General features: G+C 50.9%; 1 protein-coding gene across 4 annotated transcripts; it reads left to right on the plus strand.

Annotated features, from left to right (window-relative positions):
* The first annotated feature begins 1220 nt into the window (after positions 1-1220).
* Positions 1221-25213, plus strand: LOC102938954 (C-type lectin domain family 2 member D-like). 4 transcript variants are annotated; one of them, XM_043528291.1, is made up of 9 exons: positions 1321-1341; positions 2675-2756; positions 2874-4144; positions 11849-12054; positions 14261-14377; positions 16840-17021; positions 18886-18989; positions 19205-19317; positions 24847-25213. In XM_043528291.1, exons 4-9 carry the CDS (start codon positions 11976-11978, stop codon positions 24864-24866), a joined length of 615 nt encoding a protein of 204 aa, XP_043384226.1. In that variant the 5' UTR covers positions 1321-1341; positions 2675-2756; positions 2874-4144; positions 11849-11975; the 3' UTR covers positions 24867-25213. The 4 variants fall into 4 exon arrangements, with proteins under 4 accessions (XP_037770998.1, XP_043384225.1, XP_043384226.1 ...); XM_043528290.1 differs by lacking the exon at positions 24847-25213 and having other exon boundaries at positions 1265-1341; positions 19205-19957; XM_037915070.2 differs by lacking the exons at positions 2675-2756; positions 24847-25213 and having other exon boundaries at positions 1221-1341; positions 19205-19957.
* Positions 25214-25327: the final 114 nt, after the last annotated feature.

The following is a 25327-nucleotide window of genomic DNA, read 5'->3' on the forward strand; positions in this document are numbered from 1 at the left end:
GTTATTTTGTTGCTGATTTAGGGAACATGCTCGTTTCAAGTTGTGCAACGCTCCCTTATAACGTTGTATGGCAGCCGCCTGCTTTGTCTGCTGCTTGCAGGAAGAGCAGCCCGTTGAAGCGAGCTGGTGGGGGCTTGGAACCAGGGTGGGTCGGCAGCCCCCAATTGGCTCCCCTATTTTCCCTATGGGGCAGCCGCCCAGCAGGCTGTCAATTGCCAGGTAGTTCAGCTGTCCCTCCTCCCACTGCCCTGGGCTGCTCCTGCCCTCTGCCTTGGAGCTGCTCCCAGGAGCCTCCCGCTTGCTGTGCAGCGGAGAGAGAAGAGGGGTGCAAATGTCAGGGTGTCCCGCTCCCCCCGCTCCTGACCCCCATCTCCACAGAGTGGTGGGGCGGGGGGGAAGACACAACAGGGCTCAGGACGGAGGGAGCTTGCAGGTAGCAGCTGCAGTCTCAACTTGCTGATCTACTTAAAAAGGCAATGTACTTAGAGTGGGGTCAACGTACTTTAAGGGGCAATGCGCGTCTCTCTCTCTCTCTCACACACACACTCACACACACGGTGTGTGTCTCTGTCTCTCTCTCTGCCATGCTGTGCCTCCTCCCTCCATCTGTGCGACCTTGTAGAGTGTGAGGCTACATTAACAACAACGTGTTAACCCTTGAGGGCTCAGCCGAGTGCTGGTTCATCATTTAGCAGGAAGGCATTCCCTGGGAAATATCCCACCCTCTTCCACCCTCTGACTCCAGCCCCTCAACCAAGCTTCACACTCATCACTGCTGTGTACAGTATTAAATTGTTTGTTTAAAACGTATACCAGCGGTTCTCAAAACTTTGTACTGGTGACCCCTTTCACATAGCAAGCCTCTGAGTGCGACCCCCCCTCATAAATTAAAAACACTTTTTTATATATTTAACACCATTATAAATGCTGGATGCAAAGCGGGACTTGAGGTTCAGGCTGACAGCTCAGGACCCCAGCATGTAATAACCTCGCAACCTCCGCTGAGGGGTCCCGACCCCCAGTTTGAGAACCCCTTATGTATATTGTGTACGCGCGTGTGTGTGTGTATACAGTACATAGCAGAGGGATGGGGGGGACAGTACCATGGTGCACAGGGAGCAGGGAACCAGGCCAGAGACCTGAAAACCCCACAGGACAGCGACTCAGAAATGAGCTGGCCAGGCCATATAAGGACGGAAAATTTTAAGGAACGGAAACTGCTGGGAAAGGGCAGAAACTCCCGGGACAAGAGGATGACGAGCTGTGGGAGGTGCACTGGGGAAGTAGCTTTATAAAGGCAGCAAACCCCCACTGCCACGTCCTCCCCTGCGCCAAGAGTCGGTAAGCAGATGTTTTGGCTTAGTCTGAGACCCAGCCCCACAGATACTAGGAGCGGGAAGGCAGGCCTGGGTGTGGGGGAAGAGACCCAGTCCTGGAGTGGCCCCCGGGAGGGGGGAGGGAGGGAGAAAGGGGTGGCCCTGGGGGGGAGGGGTGGCCTGTGGGGGAGAGAGGGAGAAGGGCGGCCCCCGGGGTGCAGAGAGGGGGAGAAGGGTGGCCCCCAGGAGTGGCGGGAAGGAGGGAGGGGGAGAGGGGCAGCTCTGGGGAGGGAGGGAGGGAGGGAGGAGAGGAGCGGCTCTGGGGATGGGGGGAGAAGGGACAGCCCTGAGGGGAAGGAGGGACGGGGAGAGGAGTGGTGCTGGGGAGAAGGAGAGGGGCAGCCTCAGGGAAGGGGTGGCCCTGGGGAGGGAGGGAGGCAGAGGGAAGGGGGTGGCCCCAGAGGGGAGGGAGGGAGAGAGGGGGAGCCATGACAGGAGAGGAGGAGAGGGGCAGCCCTGAGAGGAGGGGTGGCTCTGTGGGGAGGGGCGGCCACAGGGAAGGGAGGAGGGAAGGAGTGAGCGGGGAGAGGGGCCGTCCGGGGGCGGGGAAGGGGAAAGGGTGGCCTGGGGGGGAGCGAGGGGGAGAGGGGCCATCAGGGGGGAGGGAAGGGGGGAAGAGGGGTGGCCTGGGGGGGGAGGGACGAGGAGAGGGGCTCACCCAAAGCACCTTGGGATCTATGAATGACTGGTTTTGTATAAGTGCAAAGGATTGATAATCCATTAGTGTTCGCAGTGTCCTTGCAACTACTTGGAGTTACGTAAAACATAATTCTGCTCTTGATTAAGGAGGGGCGTGTGCTGTGTAGTGCTGACACCTAGTGGAGACTCTCAGCATTGATACAAACAAGTTACATATTACACCCTAGATATCGTTAGTTACCATCCTTATCCTTCTGCATCGAACAAAACATCCTCATTCACTATCCTGCCATCCCCTCGTTATCTTTGAGAGGTCGGGGTGTTCCTGGACCATCTTAGGGATGTGTTTACATAGTTACTTGAGAACGCTTGTCTCTGCATCATCTGCTCAGGTCAGGAACATGCTTACTTGGTTAGCTGACACTGACTGTGTTAGTATTCTGCCAAGGCCTACTCTGGATCATACTTAGCTCCAGCAAGGATACATTATGACTAAAATAGTGTGTAAGGAGCGGTGCTAGGGGTCACTCTCCTGAGTTAGCATTAATAAGAGCAATGGTAAGGTTCGGCCTACCAATCCATGCTTCTCCAAATTATTAGTAATTTGGGGGATAAAATTACTTCATGCTCAACACCTTAAAACAACGCTTTCATTCCAGGTTGCATCTAAAAACACCGCAGAACTCCTTCCAATGGATTATTTGACTTGATCCTCAGAAGATGTGTCTATCACAGGAGTAGGTGGGTGAGGTTCTGTGGCCTGCAATGTGCAGGAGGTCAGACTAGAGGATCATGATGGTCCCTTTTGGCCTTAAAGTCTGAGCTTTGCTTAACAACTTTCTGTTACTTTCTTTGCAGGACTGTTCCTGGGGCCTGTGGACAGACTCTCACTGAGCACTGACTGATCAGATAAGTATACTGCCTAGTAGATGGAGTGGGGCCCTCCCGTTGTAAAGAGGTTCTCTGGCTGTGGGCTCCTCTCTCCATGAGTAGCTGAGAGCATGATGGGAAGCTACAGCTGGTCTTACGGTTCAAGTGTTCTCAGCCTAGAAGGGTTGTGAACGGGTGTCAAACAGCTGCATTTGTACCTCCTTAATTGAGAGTGGGGTCTAAGCTAGACAGGGTTGGGGGCCCTGGCAAGGAAAAAGTTATAAACCTGTCATGAAAAAAGAAAAGGAGGACTTGTGGCACCTTAGAGACTAACAAATTTATTAGAGCATAATCTTTCGTGAGCTACAGCTCACTTCATCGGATGCTGTAGCTCACGAAAGCTTATGCTCTAATAAATTTGTTAGTCTCTAAGGTGCCACAAGTCCTCCTTTCCTTTTTATGGATACAGATTAACACGGCTGCTACTCTGAAACCTGTCATGGTTATAACGACGCATCTGTCCAAGTAATGAGAGATCAGGAGTGAGTCTATTTGAATGGGATTGATCAGGGTCAGATTAGGGCATAAACATTATCAGCCTTGATTAGGACCGTGGCTCCTGGAGTCATGTGATTACCAAAGACTGGTTTTTGGTTGTTTTTGTTTTTTGTTAAAGTTTTGAGTCCTTGGGAAGAAAAGATTGGAACTGTGACTTGAATGTAAGCAATGCAGAAACATCTGCCTGAGTCTGCAGAGAGCCTGAGACCATTCTCTGAAATGGGGGGAGTTGCCCCATGCATCTCAAAGGGGTGTTAACCCCAAAATCTGCTGTTGTGGAGGACCCCCATGAAGATCATTCCAGTAAAGGACCCTGCATGTGGCAAGAGGGGAAGAGTGCAGTGGGCCCAGTTCCCCTGCCCCCATCCAAGTAAAGACACCAGTCCCGCACCATCTCCTTGCCCCCTTCGCTCCCCTGCATCTTGGGGAAAAGGTGGCACAAAGACCCGGGAGTGGGAATTATGGACTTCTGTGAACCCCGCAACCAAGGGAAAATGCTGAGAAGAGGACTATGGCCCAGGAAGGGTGAAGGGCTTGTGTTATTTTGTTTGAATTCTTGCTTACCCTGGAAGAGGAGGGAGGACACTGGTTGGCATGGTGACTATGGAGAGCTAAACTGAATTTTCTATCCAACTGCTGAGGGGAAACTGAGGCATGGCCCAAGTTAAACTGAGGAACAGACTGACTGGATGCCAGGCCAGGTAAGGGCTTCTTACAGAACCCATTCTTTGGTAACTTGTGGCTGTTTGGAGTTTTTGATGCACAGTTTTATGCTGCTTTGGAAGGTGGTGGTGGTGGTGATTTTTGTTACCTAAAGCTATTTGTAGCATGAAGCTCTGATTTTATATGTGGTTATTCAGGTTTATACCACACCTTCCCCATGGTATCTGAGTGCTGTCCAGTGCTCTAGTGGTGTGACGAGCATCAGTCGTGCATGGTTCAGTTTTTGGGTTTTGTATTGCTGCCCATCCCCCACAATATCTGAGTGTCCTCCATTGTAGCCCAATCTATAGATTTTAGACAGATAGATAGATAGATAGATTACTTAAGAATCCCCAGTCATCACTTTGAGGGTTGACAGGTTCTTGTCCCAAGATCAGGCCCAGTATTATTCAAACTATTGTATAGTTGGGAACCCCGATGTGCACACTTGCAACACTTACACTATAGGAACTCTTCTCTATTTACAAATAGTTCATTAATACATTTAGCACAGTCACAAACACCCCAACTCAGTGAGGGAGCTATAGGTACTACCGAGATCCCGTATACTCACATCATCCCTCGTAGAACAACCTGAAATATTAGCCATCATCTTCCTCTTGTCCATCATTTCCCCCTCATCAGTGGCCACCATTCTGGCATCTCCCAAGGACTACATCTTCCTCCTACTGCCCCTAGGCTGGGATGCCACTTTTATAGTATGATACGCTGACGCCCCTATGTCTGATGCATATTCAGTAGGGGTTTTTCCCTTTTTCCTTATTTGTACATCCTCACCTTACTAATGTTGGCGTGTCCTTCTCCTATAGGTTAGTACAGGGGTGGCCAACCTATGGCTCCGGAGCCACGTGCGGCTCTTCAGAGGTTAATATCCGGCTCCTTGTCTAGGCGCCGACTCCAGGCCTGGAGCTACAGGCGCCAACTTTCCAGTGTGCCGGGGTGTGTGTGTGTGTGTGCGTGTGTGTGTGTGTTTTCACTGCTCAACCCCTGACTTTGCCACAGGCCCTGCCCCCACTCCACCCCTTCCAGCCCCCTCCCTGAGCTTGCTGTGCCCTCGCTCCTCCTGCCCTCCCCTCCCCCCAGCGAGGGGGAGGTGCTGATCAGCAGGGCTGCTGGCAGGCAGGGGCTGGGGCGCTCATGGGGGGCTGCTGACGTATTACTGTGGCTCTTTGGCAATGTACATAGATAAATTCTGGCTCCTTCTTAGGCGCAGGTTGGCCACCCCTGGGTTAGTATATCAGTGATTTCAAGTTGTTACCATGGCCCTCTTGTGGCTGGGTCATGTTCCTGTGATGAGAAATTCCCCTTAAACACCCTATTTTCAGCTCCCCAGTACTTGGAGTTTTCCGTTGGGCTGTTTATCTGTTCATAGGCCTCAAGCCTTGTGCTAGCGTGCTGAAGGATACAGGCCTGTAAGTTCCTTGCATTACTACTGACTATAATGCAAAGCTGTGAATATAATAAAGGCAAGCTAACCCTATGGGCTACACCATGTAAACCAGAGTGCTTTCCTTTGTCTCTGTTCCTCTCCCCAGAAGGAGAACTGCCTGTTTTACTTTAGTGTTCTGTATAGACACTCTTCGCTCTGGTATCTATGTACCTTGCATGTAAAATCAATAGCTAAGTTCCTAGTGGTCTTCAAGGAGTCTCTGGCATGTCTTTCTTTTATGGGGTAAAATCTCTGCTTGGAGTAAGGTGTTCAGGGTTTTGGGGCTGGTTGGCTGGCTTGTGTCAGGGTCTTTTTGAAGTTGGGGTGTATTATGGAAGATGGAGGGTTTAATGCTCTGAGTGTCATTCTTGTAATGGTGGAAAGGGCTTTTTTGAAAAGGAAGATTTGGCCCCCATCATAGGATCTGGGTGCCTCCCATGTAAAATCAATAGTAATTGTGAAGCCCCTTATGGTCTTCCTGGAGACTCCAGCACTCTTACCTTTTGAGGTAAAAACTCTGCATGGGGTAGGTTGTTTCACTTTTTTGAACTGGTTGGTTGGTTTGTTTCAGAGTATTGGTCTGTTATTTGGGGGTGGGGGTGTGTGTGTGTCAGTGTGGAGTGTCATTCTTGTCACAGCGCTTCCCCTCTGTTTGTTGGGTAATCTGTGGTTGGGCACTCCTGCACCTGGACCTTTCTCAGTCTCTGCTTTTCAGATGGGGCTACCAGAATTGCATGCACTATGGAAGGTGTGGGTGTACCCTGGGTTTATATATTGGAATTATATAAGAAGACAGAAAATCTCTCTCCCTTTCCTAATGGTTCCTAACAGCCTGTTAGCTGTTTTGAGGGCCACGGCATGTCGTGGCCAGTTCTCTAAAAACATCCACTCAGATGGTGACTCCAAGATCTCTTTCTTGAGTGGTAACGGCTAATTTACACCCCAGCATTTGATATGTGTAGCTGGGATTGTTTTCCAACATGCCTCCTTTTCCTCAGCGTGCCCAGAGGGCTGGGGGCCGGGAAGGCAGGTTTTGCACGTGCACCCGGCAGCGTGGTCCCCGGCTTGTCCCCTGGGTCAGGTTCTCCCTGGCAGGGAGTGAGAGTGGGACGTCCTTTCTCGGCGGGGGCGGGGGTGTGTGTGTGTGTGTCTTCGCTCCGACGTCAGAGCCGCGTCAATCAGAAGGGGAGAGTGATTGGGTCTGGCCTGGCTTCCGCTCCTTCCATTTTCTTGGGATTGCAGGTGCAGGGCTCCACGTGTGCCAGGCCTCGTGCTGCCGGCTCGGGTCTCAGGTGAGGGCCGGGCAGCGCGTGTCTCCGAGCCGGGTCAGGGCAGCGCGGAGTCCGCTCCCGGGATGCGGCTACCCCAAGGCACTTCCTGCCCTGCTGAACCTTTGGCTCCGGAAGCTGCCGTTGGGGGGGGAGGCGGCGCAGCCGGCCAGAGATAGCCGGGATGGGGCTGCGGCACCCGCCGCAGGTGCTGGTTTCCCTGGGGTGCGGGGGAGCAGGGCCCTGCCAGAGACGAGAAAAGGGGCGGTTGGAGGGGGGGTTGCGGCCATTGCCCTCACCCCTGTCATGGCGGCAGTGAGCGGGGCCGGAAGCGGGGAAGGGAAGCGGACGCGGGCTCTCTGTGGGGCGCTGGATCTTCCCGAGCCATGGCGGCCCTTGGTGAGGGAGGGGAAAAGCCCCGGGCCGCCCGCGGAGGAACACGGACCCGGCCCAGCGACCTCTGCGGCGACCGCGGGGAACTCAGCCCAGGACTGGCGGGAGGAGCAGCCCGGGACAGCACGTGCGGCTGTAGCCCTGGGTGTGTGTAACCGGGAGCCCAAACACACACCCTGCCCGGTCCCAGAGCTCTCAGTGTGGAGAGGGGGAGTCTGCCCCCCCACCAAACCCATGCAGAGCCCCCTCCTGCACCTTGCCCCCAGAGCTGTCACTGCAGGGGGGGGGGTTGGGTTGACTCCCTACCCCCATGCAGAGCCCCCTTCCGCACCTAGGCCCCAGAGCTCTCAATGCATGGGGGTGGGCTGAAGTCCCTCCACGGCCTACACCAGGACAGTCAATAGGTGAACCACAGGCCAAATCTGGACCAACAGACACTTTTGAATGGACCGTGAAATCTTTTTATTTTCTTCTTATCATTATTGTTAATTTTTTTGGTATTATTTTCTCTGGCGTCTGGATCTTTACTATACCTTGACCAAGAAATGTGGAGCTTGACAAAAAATAACGGACTACCCCTGCCCTGTTCATTGCTTTTCGAAAAAGGGAACATTAATTTACTTTGTGTGATCTCCATAACAACAGACATGTTTATGAGACTTCACCAACTTTAAAAAATGTTTCCAAAGATTTTAGGCATAACAAAGGATTTTATATCTTATGAAGGTACTGATTTTGCTGAAGGGTTCTCTTAGAACCAGTTCATCAAATAGTCAGAAGTAAAGAAAGGGAAACTCGTTTGTCCAGCTATCTGGAAGGAAAGGGGGTGTTGTCCCTTTAAGGGCTCCCTTGAACGGGGGGGTGAAGGGAGAACGGGATGGACAGAAAGGACAGGCAGACTTTGGCAGCAAGTTTTTTGTACTATAGTAATTAAAATAAAATGTATATTTTAGATAAGGGTGGTCTTTTGAAGGATTTATTTAAAAAACTATGTCTGAAGATCCAAGCATTTAAGGCTAAAGGTGAATACTCAGATTGTGCATCTAAAAATCTATGCAAGGATTTTTTTAGAGATGTGATTTTATAATCTTTAGCAACACACTAATGAAATATTTTTAAAGCAAATTTTAAACTAAGGTCCTGTAGACGAACATGTTCTGAGTAAATATGACCGTAATGCACAACTGTTTTGGTCAGTAAATTCAGAAACTGACAGTAGATACCTGGGGGTTGGCAAATGCCTGTTAAATGGCTTCTTTGCCACTTGAATGGCTCGTTAACAGTTTCAATGTGGTGCTAATAGGTCTGGCAGGCTGGAGGCTTGTTCACTTTTAAGTTACTAGACCCCCTCCAGAGGAAGACTCACCAGGCTGCAGCAGCCAGCTGTGGTGGGAGCCTGCAGGAGGTGGACACCAAGACCCAGGGGTGCCCCAAATTTTCTGGTGCCCTATGCAGCCTTGTATGCTGCCTATGCCTAACGATTAATTACCTGTAGTTAGTGAATTGAACTGATTGTTTTTAGTCACCATGGATGGGATCAGCAAAAGTACTTAGATGCCTAAATCCCAGTTTCAGCTCTGCTGCAATCCACAAAACTTCTGACGAACCCGATAGGCACTTAAACTAGGCCCCTAAGTTTATAAGAGTAAAAGTTTTCTAGGTGTCTGTTTTAGCCTTTGAGAACATGTACTGCTGCCTCATGTGAGTCATCTGAACGTCTCAGGTGGTGATCTAACCACTCGGCTAAACGTTATAATGTGGCATCTCCTCTTTCTCTGGCTTTTGTGGTGAATAGGCACCTAAATCCAGACCACAGGGAGGCTATCTCTGGGGCTACGTCTACACTACCGCAGTAAGTAGATCTACGCTATGCAACTCCAGCTATGTGAATAACGTAGCTGGAGTCGATGCATCTTAGGTCGAGTTACCGTGGGGTCTACACCACGGGGGTCAAAGGGAGAAAATCTCCGGTGGACTTACCTTACTCCTCTCGTTGGCGGTAGAGTACAGGGGTTGACTGGAGAGTGATCTGCAGTCGATTTGGCGGGTCTTTACTAGACCCACTAAATCGACCGCCGGTGGATTGATCTGAGCGTTGATCCTGCTGTAGTGTAGACCTGCCCTGAGAGAGGGGCAGGGTTTAGGACACACCCCACTGGTCAGTATCTCCCATTGGTTGGCTTAGGTGACTCTCCACCTAACGTCCTGGCTCCCCATTCATATTATAGGAGCCTGTGTGCCTAAATCAGCTTCGTGGATCGCAATGGTGTTTCTTGGATTTTCTAGCCAGCTAAAAGCTAGGAGCTGTGATGCAATGCCTGAGTCCTTTATGGTTCCCGCTCCATGTTTGTTAAGACTTTCGAGCAGTGGTTCTCAACCTATTTACCATTGTGGGCCGCATCCAGCACTACCTGTATGGCCCTGAGGATGTCACATGGGCCGCAGCTGTGTGCTGATTGGGCCGCAGGTTGAGAGCCACAGCTATAGAGCTCATCTTCTCACACCTAGTTTTCATCCATAGATTGGAAGAGCAAAACAAGTTTTTCTGCTTTTTCAGCTCCCAATCATAGAATATCAGGGTTGGAAGGGACCTCAGGAGGTATCTAGTCCAACCCCCTGCTCAAAGCAGGACCGATCCCCAACTAAATCATCCCAGCCAGGGCTTTATCAAGCCTGATCTTAAAAACTTCAAAGGAAGGAGATTCCACCACCTCCCTAGGTAACCCATTCCAGTGTTTCACCACCCTCCTAGTGAAAAAGTTTTTCCTCATATCCAACCTAAACCTCCCCCACTGCAACTTGAGACCATTACTCCTCGTTCTGTCATCTGCTACCACTGAGAACAGTCTCGATCCATCCTCTTTGGAACCCCCTTTCTGGTAGTTGAAAGCAGCTATCAAATCCCCCCTCATTCTTCTCTTCTGCAGACTAAACAATCCCAGTTCCCTCAGCCTATCCTCATAAGGCATATGATCCAGTCCCCTAATCATTTTTGTTGCCCTCCGCTGGACGTTTTCCACATCTTTCTTGTAGTGTGGGGCCCAAACCTGGACATAGTACTCCAGATGAGGCCTCACCAATGTCGAACAAAGGGGAACGATCACATCCCTTGACGTGATCAGTTTCTTAACTTTGAATAAACTGAAATGAAGAAAGTGGTCTCTCTGTACTTGCACAAGAGGCTACTGCTGTCAAAAGCTGTTTTAACAAACTCTGTCACCGGTGCTTAGCCAGTGACTGTCACCAGTTCAGTGGTTTGACTTTCTTCAAGACTTCATCAGCAAACATGTTCTGCTGGAATATTATTCTTTTTAATTAAATGTAAATTATTTTAATGGATTATAGTAGGTTTAGGCCTTAACATAGATTGTCATTATTTGACATTTAATTTTAAAACAGTATTTAAATAAAATCAAATTTTAAACCACTGATTTTTATCCAATGGGCGGGATAGGGGAGACTCTGTCCCTTAGAGTCCTTCCAAGGTGCTGTGTCTGTGCCCCTCCCAAAGCTGCATCTCAAACTCACCCCCCCTCCAAGTTCCCAGAGTTGCCAGTGCACTTCTGCATTGTGTTCCCGTGCGCTCCAGACATAGAAGGCATGTGCACATCCCTGCCTTCACACCACACCCAGTGTCAGTGCGTCCCTCCACTGCCCAACTCCGAATTGAGGAGTGAGAGGAAATGGGGAATCTTCTATGAGGGGCCTGATGACAGAGGAGGGTGTTGGTTACTACACTGTTCTTAGCTCTGGGCTTTTGTTATGATGAATGGAAGATGGGACACCACAGACAGACCCACTGACCCTTATGCTGTCCTGACTGCGTCATTGCAGATTCTAGGTCAGCTGGGAGAGGAGCTGTCAAGGTTCCTTCCCCACTCTGAACTTCCCCAAGGTACAAACTTTGCCTTGTCCTTGAGCAAGTATGCTGCCACCACCAAGCGTCTTACACAAAGACCAGGGAAAGAGCCCACTTGGAGACGTCTTTCCTCAATATATCCCCCAAGCCCTACACCCGCTTTCCTGGGGAAGGCTTGATAAAAATCCTCACCAATTTGTACAGGTGAACACAGACCCAAACCCTTGGATCTTAAGAACAATGAAAAATCAATCAGGTTCTTAAAAGAAAAGGTAAAAGAATCACCTCTAAAATCAGGATGGTAAATACCTTACAGGGTAATCAGATTCAATACATAGAGAATCCCTCCAGGCAAAACCTTAAGTTACAAAAAGACACCAAAACAGGAATCTACATTCCATCCAACACAGCTTATTTTACCAGCCATTAAACAAAAGGAGATCTAATGCATTTCTAGCTAGATTACTTACTAACTAACAGAAGTTGTCAGGCTGCATTCCTGATCTGTTCCTGGCAAAAGCATCACACAGACAGACAAACCTTTGTGGTCCGTCCCCCCCGCTCCAGCTTTGAAAGTATCTTGTCTCCTCATTGGTCATTTTGGTCAGGTGCCAGCAAGGTTATCTTAGCTCCTTAACCCTTTACAGGTGAAAGGGTTTTGCCTCTGGCCAGGAGGAATTTTATAGCACTGTATTCAGAAAGGTGGTTACCCTTTCCTTTATTTTTATGACAGGAGCCAAAGCCAGGGACACTGCAGCTGACTGGAACTGACTCTGCCATAGCTGCAAAGAGCCATTTCTTGCAGCTGGCTCCAAGTTGATCAGAGCCCAGCACCCACCGCTGCCTCACTGAGCGAAGAGATGCCGGAGGGAGCAGAAGCAAATCCCTCTGAGCAGCCTCTTAACGGCTGCATAAAGATGGAGAATGGAGGAGAACCAGGTAACTGGAGCTTCCCTGCCTAGGAAAGGCTGGAGAGAGGAGATGCCTTTCCTCCTCCTCTCCCAGCACCCGCCCTGTGCAGCAGAGACTGTATTGCTCCAATGGACTCAGCTCCTGCCGCACATGCTCTCTTGTGTGGCAGTTGCACAGATGGTTTTTAGGACTGCACATGTTCTGCCCCCGGAAAACATTTGGCTCATGTCTCCCTGGGTCGCTCCTGTCACTGCTCTTTCCTTCTGTTTGTTTGTCCTTCCAGTGTGAGAGTTGAGGTATATGCACTCATAACACATGCAAGGAGCAGATGTAGCAGCCTGTGGCCACTACACATTCATTTGTGTTTTGCCAGTGAATTTATCATGTCCTGTAATGGGGCAATGCTCACCTCCACAGTGCCTCCTTCTGGCCCTCCTGGGAATTAGCTCGCTGGCCTCCAGAGCACCCTCTTGCCACTGGGCCCTGTGCCCCTCCTGGACCCCAGTGCCCCTTTCTCTTGGGGGCTGCCCCCTGGCAGTATCCCCAGTTTCTGGGTCTCCCCACCCAGGGGAACCCCCCACCCACTATCCCCACCTCACCTCAGGACCAGGCTACTGCCAGTCACCATCTAGCCCCCATTCACTGGGGCAGACTGCAGTGTATATGTCACTCATCACAGGCAAGGGGGTTTTGGACCTGCTGCCTTAGCCCACCCCTGGGCTGCCCCTGCAACTGCAGTACCCTTCTGGACCTTTAACAAGGCCTGCAGCCTGGGGGGTTTCCAGGCCAGAGCGCTGCTCTGCTTGTGAGCTCCTAAGCAGCCAGGCCCTTCCCAAGGTAGAGGGACTCACTGCTCCTGGCCCACTGCCCACTTATAAGGGCCAGTGGAGCCCTGATTGGGGCGTGGCCACAGCTGAGCCTGCTTCCCCAATCAGCCTGGGAACTGCTTGCTCCCAGCCACAGCCCTCTCCTGGGCTGTTTTAAGCCCTTTACGGCTGGAGCAAGTGACCACCCTGCTACATGCCCTCAGATGTAGGCTCTGGGTGCTAGGGAAGAGGAGTTGCTAAGATTGAACTACAGCAGGGGTTCCCTGGATTTACTCTCCCTGGGATGCAGGCGCTGCTCCAAAGTTCCTGCCAACCTTTGGTTGTTAATTATGACAACTCTGGATATTCATGTTAACCATATAAATGCTCAATCCCTTTAACTTTCCTAAATTCTCTTTATTGATTTCCTGTGGCAGTGAGTTCCACAGTCTACTTATACATTGGCTGGAAAAAATAGTTCTTTTCCCACCTTTTTAATCTCATTGAATATCCCCTTGTTCTTGTGTAATAAGACAAGGAGAACAATTGGAAGGGGATAACTACCCCTTTATGGGACAGGCAAGAGGCTACATCTGGGACAGGTGTACTCAAGGCAGCCCTGCCCCACCATAGGCCTGGGCTATTTGAAGAGCAAGAGGGAGCTGAAGGAGACAGGGGAGTAGAAGTCAGGATGGCTGCAGCAGGTGGTGGATCCTCTCCGGCTACAGGAGACCAACCTGATCAGCCTGAGACTTGATTTTATGGATGTTAACTTTGGGATCTCTGACCCAGGGTCCTGAAGTGAGGACCATATGAACTGTTTGTTGAAATTGCTCCTCTCCTGAAGCCTTATTGAAAAGGGAAGTGCTGTTTTGTTAATGAGTATTGGCTTCTCCTTGCCTTGGGCTGTTAAAGCAAATGTACTGCTGCCAATCAAGGGAAATTAAGGAGGGTGCACCCACAGTGCCACACCAGGCCACAAGGGGACATGCAGGGACTGCCCACACCTTGACCAGCAAAAGCTCCCAGTCTGCTTTCTGTCCCGTCTGTTATTGGATAGACTGTTTATCCTGTCGCCCCTCATTCACCTCCTCTCCATGGTGAACAATCCCAGGCTTTTCAAACTCTTGTCATGGATTTTCCAGGCCCTTGATCATCCTCCACCCTCTGATATCTGAATCTCTCTCATATCTGCAGGGTCCTTTTTGGGGATTAATTGAGCTAATTAACCACACAGTGGTGATTTGGGGAGTGATGTTGTCCTTTGCAGTCTGGATGGGAGTTTGAGTTAATATTTTTGTCCAGAGCTGGGACAGAACCATTTAAGACCTGAAAATAAATACCTGGTGTGTGTCAGATCAGAGCCTGATGGCAAATAATTCTGGTCTTCGTAGCACCAGGAGCATTAAGGGGTTTTTATCTTCCAGATGATCCAGCTAACAGCAACTCGAGGAAAGCAGCTGTATCTGAAGGTCGAGCTGTATTCATTGCCATAGTCGTGGTCTTGGTGGTAATCATCATTGCTTTAGCAGCAGCTTTGGGAGGTAAGTTCCCAACCCCTGATGATTCACTCTCTGGGTGTGGGGGAGTTTTTCCCTTTATGGCTCACAGCTCCACGTCCACTCTCCCTGGCCTCTCTGCTTTAGCAGTCAGGTCAGACCGGAGTCTCTCTAGGTTATTTCATGTCCCCTCCATCCCCCATCACTGTCATACCTGAGAGCATCACAGACACAACGGATTTCTCCTCACATCCCCTGTGAGGCAGGGATCTGTCCTTGTCCCCATTTTATGGTGGCGGGAGCCAAGGCACCGGGGCTGGTTCCACAAAGGGCACTAAAGGGCCGAAGTCCCTGTTTCAGGCACCCTGTGATCTGCCAACCCGCTGCCTGGCTGCCACTGAACCCTGGGGGTACACTGTGCACACGCAGTGGCGCAGAATTCCCCCAGGAGTATTCTTTACCTGGAGGAAAAAACCTGAATCAACATAAGAACGGCCATACTGGGTCAGACCAAAGGTCCATCTAGTCCAGTGTCCTGTCTTCCGATAGTGGCCAATGCCAGGTGCTTCAGAGGAAATGAACAGAACAAGTCACTGTCAAGTGATCCATCCCCTGTCACCTATTCCCAGCCTCCGGCAAACACAGGCTAGGGACACCATCCTTGCTCATCCTGGCTAATAGCCACTGATGGACCTATCCTCCATGAACTTATTTAGTTCTTTCTTGAACCCTGTTAGTGTCTTGGCCTTCACTACATCTCCTGGCAAGGAGTTCCACAGGTTGACTATGCCTTGTGTGAAGAAATACTTCCTTTTTATTTGTTTTAAATCTGCTGCCTATTAATTTCATTGGGTGACCCCCTAGTTCTTGTGTTATGAGATGGAGTAAATAACACTTTCTTATTTACTTTCTCCATACCAATAATGATTTTATAGACCTCTATCATATCCCCCCCTTAATTGTCTCTTTTCCAAGCTGAAAAGTCCCAGTCTTATTAATCTCTCCTCATATGGAAACTGTTCCATACCCTTAATCATTCTTGTTGCCCTTTTCTGTACCTTTTTCAGTTCCAATATATCTTTTTTGAGATGGGGCAACCACATCTGCATGCAGTATACGAGATGTGGGTGTACCATGCATTTATATTGAGGCAATATGATGTTTTCTGTCTTATTAGCTATCCCTTTCCTAATGATTTCCAACATTGTTTGCTTTTTTGACTGCCGCTGCACACTGAGTGGATGTTTTCAGAGAACTCTCCACAATGACTCCAAGATCTTTCTTGAGTGGTAACAGCTAATTTAGACCCCATCGTTTTATATGCATGGTTGGGATTATGTTTTCCAATGTGCATTACTTTGCATTTATCAACATTGAATTTCATCTGCCATTTTGTTGCCTAGTCACCCAGTTTTGTGAGGTCCCTTTGTAACCCTTCACAATCAGATTTGGACTCAACTATCTTGAGTAATTTTGTATCATCTGCAAATTTTGCCACCTCAGTGTTTATCCCTTTTTCCAGATCATTGATGAATACGTTGAATAGGACTGGTCCCAGTACAGACTCCTGAGGGACACCATTATTTACTTCTCTCCATTCTGAAAACTGACCATTTATACCTACCCTTTGTTTCCTATCTTTTAACCGGTTACTGATCCGAGAGAGGACCTTCCCTCTTATCCTATGACAGCTTACTTTGCCTAAGAGCCTTTGGTGAGGGACCTTGTCAAGGGATTTCTGAAAATCTAAGTACACTATATCCACTGGATCCCCCTTGTCCACATACTTGTTGACCCTCAAAGTATTCTAGTTACAGATTTAAGATTGAAATGGTCTTTGGGAGCAAGAAAATCTGGCAGGTCACTCCCACTCATTGGTGTCTGATTTCCTCCTAGTGGCCATTCCGTGGAATTGATTGAAATACCACACCACTGTTAAACGTTTTTCTCTGTCTCCAGTTGCATTAAATCTGTAACTAGCAGCCTTGTGCCCAAGGTAAATCACTGCCACAAGATGTTACTGAGGCCCAGAGCTCAGCAGGATTCATAAAAAGACTGGCCCTTGACATGGGTAATGAGACTATCCAGAGTAATCCTGGAGAGGGTTCAGTGTCTAGGGGGTACGAACCCTCCTGCTTCAGGCCGTGAGCCGGCCACTGACACACAGAAGTGTCCTCCTGACCCCTCCGTGTAGGTTATTCTCTCTGAATCAAGATACAAATAGAAGGAATATGAACCTTCCTGCTTTGGGGCCTAGGCACCCTCTGAGCGCATTTGGGGGAAATGTTCTCTGGGGCCGGCTATCCCACCACTGCCCACTACGAGGTGTCTTGCCCTCCCTCTGAAGCAGGTAGTGCTGGCTGCTCTCAGAGATCAGCCGTCTGTTCCACTAGTCTGATCCGGTCTGGCAGTTCCTGTGTTTCTGTTCCTGCTTGTTCTCCACAGAGAGACAAGAGAAGGGACGATCTCTCACCCTGGGTTCTCTCTCTCTTTTTTTTATTTTTTAGTGGAAAAATCTAAGCACTCTTCTCGATGTCCCCCTGCTGCCTCCTGGTGCCCGGATGGCTGGATCGGGATCCAGGGGAAATGTTACCATTTTTCTAAAGCTTCAGGGAATTGGACCTACAGCCGGAGCTTCTGCTCTTCACAGGGTGCCTCCCTGGCTGGGATTGACAATCTGCAGAAGCTGGTGAGAGCACAGATGCTTTGTGCCAAGCCCACCGATTGCCGGCACAACAGACAGGGTTAGAGTCAGGCTGGGGTCAGCCGCTGTAGGGTAGAGAGGAGCGGCTGGCCAGAGTCATTGCGGTTCTGGCAGCTGAATCCTGGCTGGGCCCGGGGCTCCAGCTACCTCGACCCTGCATCTGCCTGAGCCCCAGAGGGAGACTCGCCCTGTGCAGGGCTGGGCCAGCTCAGTCAGCTCCCAGCTGATGGGCTGCCTGGGGCTGCAGGGGGTGAGAACCTGCCTCCCCAGCTCAGCCCAGCCCCAGGGTTCCCTCATGGGGGTGGTGGGGGGAATCCAGCTGAAGGAGAGGCCTGCTCTGTCTCCTCCCCTCAACTTACCCGCCCTTCGTGGCAGGGGTCTGTCTGCCCTCCCCCTGCATCTCCCTCTCCCTCCTGGCCCTGCTGTGCTCTGAGAAGGGGCTGCTGGGCGGACAGTGACTTTGCAGCTTAATTCCTGCTTCACCCAGTAGGTGCCACAGCCCCCCAAAAGAGGATGAGGGAGGGTGAAAGATTAATACTTATCTGATCCCTTCACCCAATAACAATGGAAGAGGCCTCTAGAAATCTAATTGACTAATCAAATTGCCTTCTATGACAAGATAACTGGCTCCTGTGGATGAGGGGAAAGCAGTGGACGTGTTATTCCTTGACTTTAGCAAAGCTTTTGACATGGTCTCCCACAGTATTCTTGCCCACAACTTAAAGAAGTATGGGCTGGATGAATGGACTATAAGGTGGATAGAAAGCTGGCTAGATTGTCGGGCTCAACGGGTAGTGATCAATGGCTCCATGTCTAGTTGGCAGCCGGTATCAAGTGGAGTGCCCCAAGGGTCGGTCCTGGGGCCGGTTTTGTTCAATATCTTCATTAATGATCTGGAGGATGGCGTGGATTGCACCCTCAGCAAGTTTGCAGATGACGCTAAACTGGGAGGAGAGGTAGAAACGCTGGAGGGTAGGGATAGGATACAGAGGGACCTAGACAAATTAGAGGATTGGGCAAAAAGAAAAATCTGATGAGGTTCAACAAGGAGAAGTGCAGAGTCCTGCACTTAGGATGGAAGAATCCAATGCACTGCTACAGACTAGGGACCGAATGGCTAGGCAGCAGTTCTGCAGAAAAGGACCTAGGGGTTACAGTCTACGAGAAGCTGGATATGAGTCAACAGTGTGCCCTTGTTGCCAAGAAGGCCAATGGCATTTTGGAATGTACAAGTAGGGGCATTGCCAGCAGATCGAGGGACGTCATTGTTCCCCTCTATTCGACATTGGTGAGGCCTCATCTGGAGTACTGTGTCCAGATTTGGGCCCCACACTACAAGAAGGATGTGGAAAAATTGGAAAATGTCCAGCGGAGGGCAACAAAAATGATTAGGGGACTGGAACATATGACTTATGAGGAGAGGCTGAGGGAACTGGGATTGTTTAGTCTACGGAAGAGAAGAATGAGGGGGGATTTGATAGCTGCTTTCAACTACCTAGCAGGTGACAGAACGGGGAGTAACGGTCTCAAGTTGCAGTGGGGGAGGTTTAGGTTGGACATTAGGGAAAACTTTTTCACTAGGAGGGTGGTGAAGCACTGGAATGCGTTACCTAGGGAGGTGGTGGAATCTCCTTCCTTAGAAGTTTTTAAGGTCAGGCTTGACAAAGCCCTGTCTGGGATGATTTAGTTGGAAATTGGTCCTGCTTTGAGCAGGGGGTTGGACTAGATGACCTCCTGAGGTCCCTTCCAACCCTGATATTCTATGATTCTGTGAATCCCCTGCTGCCCAAGGTGGGGAGCAGCAGAGTCAGGGTCTAACACAGCTGATTGCTTTTATTGGGTTTCTAAGGATTCCCTGCTGCCCTACAAAGGCAAACTGGACCACTGGATCGGCCTCTGGAAGGACGCGGGCCAGGTCTGGAAATGGGCCAACGGGACCGAGTTTGACCATCGGTGAGTCTTTTTCTCCATGTTGGGTCAGATGCGATGGAAATGCCCCACTTGCTGCTTTAACTTCCCCTCCTGCTGGGAGTGGGCCCGGTGCTGCTGCAGGGAGGGGGATCCTGAGGGGCTGTGAGTGCAGCAGCTCCCCTCCCTGACTTGGGGTGTCTCCCCTGGTCTGTGCCTGGCACACACTGACTCTAGCTCCAATTGTTTCTGGGTTACAGGTTTGAAATACAAGGAGGAGCAGACTGCACGTACCTGGACGAAGACCTCACAGTCAGCAGCTCCAGCTGCAGCTCTCTGAGAAAATGGATCTGCAGTAAACCTGTGACACTCTGTACCTTAGGGGAACACCCTACACCCCCATGTTCATCCTTATGATTGTGTGGTATCCAGTGCAAAGTTTGTCATGTCGGGTGTCTTCGGAAGGCTCATGATGCACTGATCATTGTTGTTATATAATGTTATAGGTTGTAATTTCATGTATATAGTTATGAGGTTGAAAATGTGTCCTCGTGGCCTAAAACAAGCTGTGGTAAATGAAAGTGGGGGGGTAGCTCCCTTTTATGGACACCCAGCATGCCAGTAGCTATAAAATCCCTTTTAGCCGCTGTTATTTAATTGCTTTACCTGTAAAGGGTTAAAAAATCTTACTGCCATGCATAGGTAAAAGGAAGTGAGTGGGGAACTGGCCAAAAGAGCCAATGGGAAGGCTAGAACTTTTTAAATTGAAACAAAGACTTCCCTTTTGTCTGTTTTTGTTTTCAGGGAGAGGCAGACAGGGAGCAATTATGCTGTGAGAAGCTTGGCCAGGCATGAAAAATCATCAGTATCATACCTAGAAACTACTCATTTAAAACTTCAGATAGTTAAATAGATTAGGAAATGTTTAGGAAGATGCTAATAGGTTTATCCCTTTTATTTTTTTTTATGGCTTTCAATTTTTTTGTGCTAACCCCAAGTGCTTTTGTTTTGCTTGTAACCTTTAAGCTGGACCTTAAGAGAGCTATTCTTAATGCTTAATCCTTGTAGTGTTTTTTTAAATTTAGCAAAAGCCAAAGTCCCAAATGTATTTTCTTCTTTTTTTATTTATAAAATTGACCTTTTTAAAGAACAGAATTGGATTTTTGTGTTTTTAAGAGGTTTGTGTGCATGTTGTTTAGCTGGTGGCTGTCATGGAGTCCCTGGGCGATGCTCTGGAACTGCTCCCTACGAAGCCAGGCAGGACTCTGGGGAAGTCTCCTTTCTGTGAGCAGCCTGTCTGCAGGACACACAGCTCCCACCTTCCTGGGTCTGACCTCAGAGCATTCAGCATCCTCTGCCCCTCCGTGCACTTCCCCCAGCGAGTCCGCCCAGGCGGGGTCCCGGGGAAGCCAGAGGGTCCTGCACCCCAACTTCGCAGTCAGACATGACTCTCAGCCAGCCAGTAAAACAGAAGGTTTATTAGACGACAGGAACATGGTCTAACACAGAGCTTGTAGGTGCAGAGAACGGGACCCCTCAGCTGGGTCCATTTTGGGGGGCAGTGAGCCAGACAACCACGTCTGCACTTCACTCCACTCCCCAGCCAGCATCAAACTGAAAACTCTCTCCAGTCCCTCCTCCTCTGTCCCTTTCCCGGGCCAGGAGGGCACCTGATTCCTTTGTTCTCCAACCCTTTAGCTCTCACCTTGCAGGGGGGAAGGGCCCAGGCCACCAGTTGCCAGGAAACAGGGTGTTGGCCATTCTCTGTGTCCAGACCCCTGCACACACCTGACCGCTAAGGCTCTGCAATGATCATACACCCTTATCCCACCACCTCGATACTTAAGAACTGCATAGGGGAAACTGAGGCACACCCACACTATTCAGATGAAACATTAAGAACAGTCCCACTTCGTCACACCTCTCCCCCCTTCGAGATCGAACTGAGCGGGGTCACTTTAGCCGGTGACCTGGGGAAGTTCGAACCCACCAATGTTCCCAGGGATGCTCCAGCATCTCTCCCATTCCTTGGTGGGAGTTACCCCAGAGCCTTCCAATTTCACGCCCTCCCTGAGGTCGGGGGTGGTCGATAGCACTCGCAGGCCGCATATGGGAAGGTTTATGCGGCCTGTGCCCTTTGGCCACCCCAAAACCCCAGGGGGTCAAACTGGGATTGGGTCTTCTCCCAGTGCTCCAGTCTGGAGGCCTGCAATTCGGGCTCTCTTGGTTAAAAGCCCCCCTCTTGACCTGGGCCACATACTGTTTACTTACAGAACTAGCATGGAGACATCCCTTTCTCAACAACCTTGTCTCCCCAACAAGCTGGTCAAACACAGCCACTTGGTTATAGGATGGTTTAACTTTCTTAACAGCTTTCATTCCATCTGAGACCTTCGCAAAGCTCTCCACACTGGATCTTTCAACAGGAAAGTCAGTGGATCCATTCACAACAGAAAATTTCTGGCCGTTAGGAACGGAGACTTTCTTGATTAAATCACTTTCACACCCTTCAGTTGCAGTCAACTGCTTGCAAAGACTCCATGAGGATTCCTTTCCCTAGGGCTTGTCTATGCAACAATTCACCCCTCACAGAAATTCTGCTCTTACCCTATTTACCTAGGGCTTGCTCTAGAGGAACACTTTCCTGAGCAACAACAGACTCTTTCTGGGTCTTACTTACATCCAGAATTACCTCTGGCCCATCAGGCGGATTCCTACACAATCCCCTTTCAGGCAAACTTACAGACTTCCTAGATAAAAGGTCAGAAGCCTTCTCCTTCCCTTTGCCACACACTAGTAACAGGCAAAATACAAGCACCAGAATTGTCTGGGCTCTGGGATTTTACATAGACACTGACTGGATGTGACCTAGTTACAGGGCCATTCTCCTGAGCAGACACAAACTTAGGGCCATTCCCTTCCTGGGCTTTAGCTGAATCCAGAACCAACTCTGAGACAACTGCACTAGTCTCAACCATCACAGCCTGCTCCACAGACAAAGAAGATGATTTGATTGGGGATTGGTCCTGCTTTGAGCAGGGGGTTGGACTAGATGACCACCTGAGGTCCCTTCCAACCCTGATACTCTATGATTCTATGAAGAGCTGGACACACTTTCTGCTTTCCCAGACCCACAGCTTGGGATCTCATTCCCCTTGTCCCAGCACACAAGGCTGGTCACAGACAACTGCTTGGAGATCAGGGTAGCTCCCTCCATAGGCAAGTCAATACCCCTGACAGACACAGGCACGTTTCCTTCACTCACAATTCTCCAGGCAGCTAACGGGTAAGGTCCAGGGACACTCACCTTCCACTCTCCTCACCTTCCCACACTGCTGACTAGACAAAGCCATCAGCTCACAAGGCTGCCTAGGCTCATCCAAACTTCCCTTACCAAGCACCTTGCCACTCCCAACAGATGCCCTGCCCTGCCTGTGTCTCCCCCCACTCAGCTGGGGTCTCAGCTCCCACTGTGCTCAGCGCTGCCCTTGCAGTCCCAGTGGGGGTAGGCCACTGCTTTCCCACTGCATCAGAGCCAGTGAGAGTCCCCACTCTGGTGTGCAAGGGGGGCGGGGAGCATCTCTCTGTCCCACCCAGCTCCAGGGGTCTGGTTACAGGCAGGCAGGTAGCCTGATCCTAGCAGCTCCTCCCTGCTGCCAGCCAGGTCATTTGCATTTTCACTGACCATTTCCCTCTCCACCGATTGGTTCCCTGGATTCAAATTCAAACCCTTGGCAGTTACAGAAGCAGGGCTTGGATCCTGTCCCAAAGAGACACAGTCACCCCACAACAGGGTCGCGCAGCTGGTATCCTGGGGAACCCCAAAGACCAGCCAGCCCCACCCCTCCTGGGTCTGCACAGGGATCTGGGCCATAGGCAGGGCGAGGGGCTTCATCCCTGGGACCCTCACCCAGCTCACACAGCCCCTCAGCATCTGAGGCTGCACCACCCAGGGCCTGACAACAGTTCTCTCTGTCTCAGGATCTCGCTACCCCAGGAATGTCTCCCCATTGACCGTCACCTTCCGCTCCCACTGGAGGTCCACACAGACATATAGGTTGGGACCAGGAGTGGGAGCCTGTCCACCACCCCACCCATCTGGCTGACGGAGTCTACGGCCTTGGGACCCAGCAAGGGAGCTAGACACTGGGGCTTTTCCGCAGGGTCCCCCTGGTTCAAATCACCAGCCTGCTCAAAGGCAGTGAGGTGGCATCCACATCCCCCCACTCCTTAACCAGGGGCAGCAATTTAGTCTCGAGGTTCCCTGCGGAGATGGCACCCCGGGGTCTATCCCCACTCCCCCGTGGGAGGTCCCCTATGCCTCTCCGCTCCACCACCGCCAGTTCATGCTGCTGCTGCTTCTGCAGCTCTTTCTTGGACTCTCGCTGTCTCCCACAGTCCTCTTGCTCTCTCGGACTCAGCTCCAATCCCGTCCGTCTCCGATCCCCCGATGGGGAACCCGATTGTGAAGACCCTCGTCTGGTCGGGGACTGGAGTCTTGGGGATGCCTGGCTGCCACTCCAGCTGCTCCCAGATCCTGCTATAGCCCCAGTTGGGGTCAGAAATCTGTTCCTTAGAGCGGTCATCCTCCTCCAGCTGCACGATTAACTGTGTTTTGGTGAACTTTCCAATGCTCAACCCTCTCTTTTTGCACAGGGTTACAGTGTCCTTCTTAAGGAGATGGTGACAGGCCATCACTCCGCTCTTCCCAAGTTGTGGACTCCCAGGCCTGTGTGCTCTCAGCTCCCCATGGTTTCCAGGGAGAACCCCTAGTGTGACAGCCCTTCTCGAGGTCACCACCTCTTTGCCAGGGTCGAGCTGCAGACTCCTCCGCCCCTGGGACTGCTCGCTGCAATCCCCAGGGGAACCCTGTTACTGCAAAAGTCCTTCTCTCTCCCAGGGCCAAGCCGCAGGCTCCTCCGCCCCGAGACTGCTCGCCGCAGTCCCCAGGGGGACCCCATTACTGCACAGTCCTTCTCGCTGGTCACACACTCCCAGGGGTTAACCGCCCCCCGAAACCACTCCTCTCTGAGCCTTCAGCACTCCTGGTCCTCATCAATCCCCCTTCGTTTTACTGCTCGCCAGTCACTTACTGCAGGAAGCGCCATCCACGGGGTGCAGTACATCCCACCGCTGCCACCAGTTGTCACGGAGTCCCCGGGCGATGCTCTGGAACTGCTCCCTACGAAGCCAGTCAGGACTCTGGGGAAGTCTCCTTTCTGTGAGCAGACTGTCTGCAGGACAAACAGCTCACACAGCTTCACCTTCCTCGGTCTGACCTCGGAGCATTCAGCATCCTCTGCCCCTCCGTGCGCTTCCCACAGCGAGTCCGCCCAGGCAGGGTCCTGGGGAAGCCAGAGGGTCCTGCACCCCAGCTCCGCAGTCAGACATGACTCTCAGCCAACCAGTAAAACACAGGTTTATTAGATGACAGGAACATGGTCTAAAACAGAGCTTGTAGGTGCAGAGAACGGGACCCCTCAGCTGGGTCCATTTTGGGGGGCAGTGAGCCAGACAACCACGTCTGCACTTCACTCCACTCCCCAGCCAGCATCAAACTGAAAACTCTCTCCAGCCCCTCTTCCTCTGTCCCTTTCCCTGGGGCCAGAAGGGCACCTGATTCCTTTGTTCTCCAACCCCTTAGCTCTCACCTTGCAGGGGGGAAGGGCCTAGGCCATCAGTTGCCAGGAAATAGGGTGTCGGCCATTCTCTGTGTCCAGACCCCTGCACACACCTGACCGCTAGGGCTCTGCAATGATCATACACCCTTATCCTACCACCTCGATACTTAAGAACTGCATAGGAGAAACTGAGGCACCTCCACACTATTCACAGGAAACATTAAGAACAGTCCCACTTTTTCACAGTGGCAATAGCTGATTTCCTTTGTTTTTCTTCGCAGCTCTTCCCTGGTGCGGGTGAAAAGGCTTGAGGGTACCCCACAGGAAGGAATTCCCAAGTGCGCCTTCCTGGGTTCTCAAAGGGGTTTTGCACTTGGGTGGTGGCAGCATCTACCAATTCCAGGTCAAAGAAAAGCTGTAACCTTGGGAGTTTAATACAAGCCTGGAGTGGCAAGTATTCATTTTTAGAGTCCTTGCGGGCCCTCACCTTCTGCACTCGAAGTACCAGAGTTGGGGAATTGACATAAGCCCAGACAAAAACTCTCCAAGAGCAGAGGGGCAGTTCACACCTCATCAGGACACGTATGGGACAAACCCAGCCCAGTTTCACAGGAACAAAGGATACTGGCCTAGGCAGCAACAAAGGATCTGTTGGATTCTCAAGTGAGTCACCCCTCTTCTGTTGGTCAGTTTGGGACTGCGATGAAGTAATGCTCACCTGACTCTGAAGACGGGGAGCAAAGCCAAGAGGGAAGAAAGAAT

The sequence above is a fragment of the Chelonia mydas genome, chromosome 14 (genome assembly GCF_015237465.2).
Source record: "Chelonia mydas isolate rCheMyd1 chromosome 14, rCheMyd1.pri.v2, whole genome shotgun sequence".
Classification (NCBI taxonomy): domain Eukaryota; kingdom Metazoa; phylum Chordata; order Testudines; family Cheloniidae; genus Chelonia; species Chelonia mydas.

Coding starts and splice junctions, on each gene's coding strand:
- LOC102938954 (XM_037915070.2), top strand. CDS start 11,976: ATGCCGGAGGGAGCAGAAGCAAATCCCTCTGAGCAGCCTCTTAACGGC. Junction 12,055..14,260: donor GGAGAATGGAGGAGAACCAG/GTAACTGGAGCT, acceptor TTTATCTTCCAG/ATGATCCAGCTAACAGCAAC. Junction 18,990..19,204: donor GGGACCGAGTTTGACCATCG/GTGAGTCTTTTT, acceptor TCTGGGTTACAG/GTTTGAAATACAAGGAGGAG.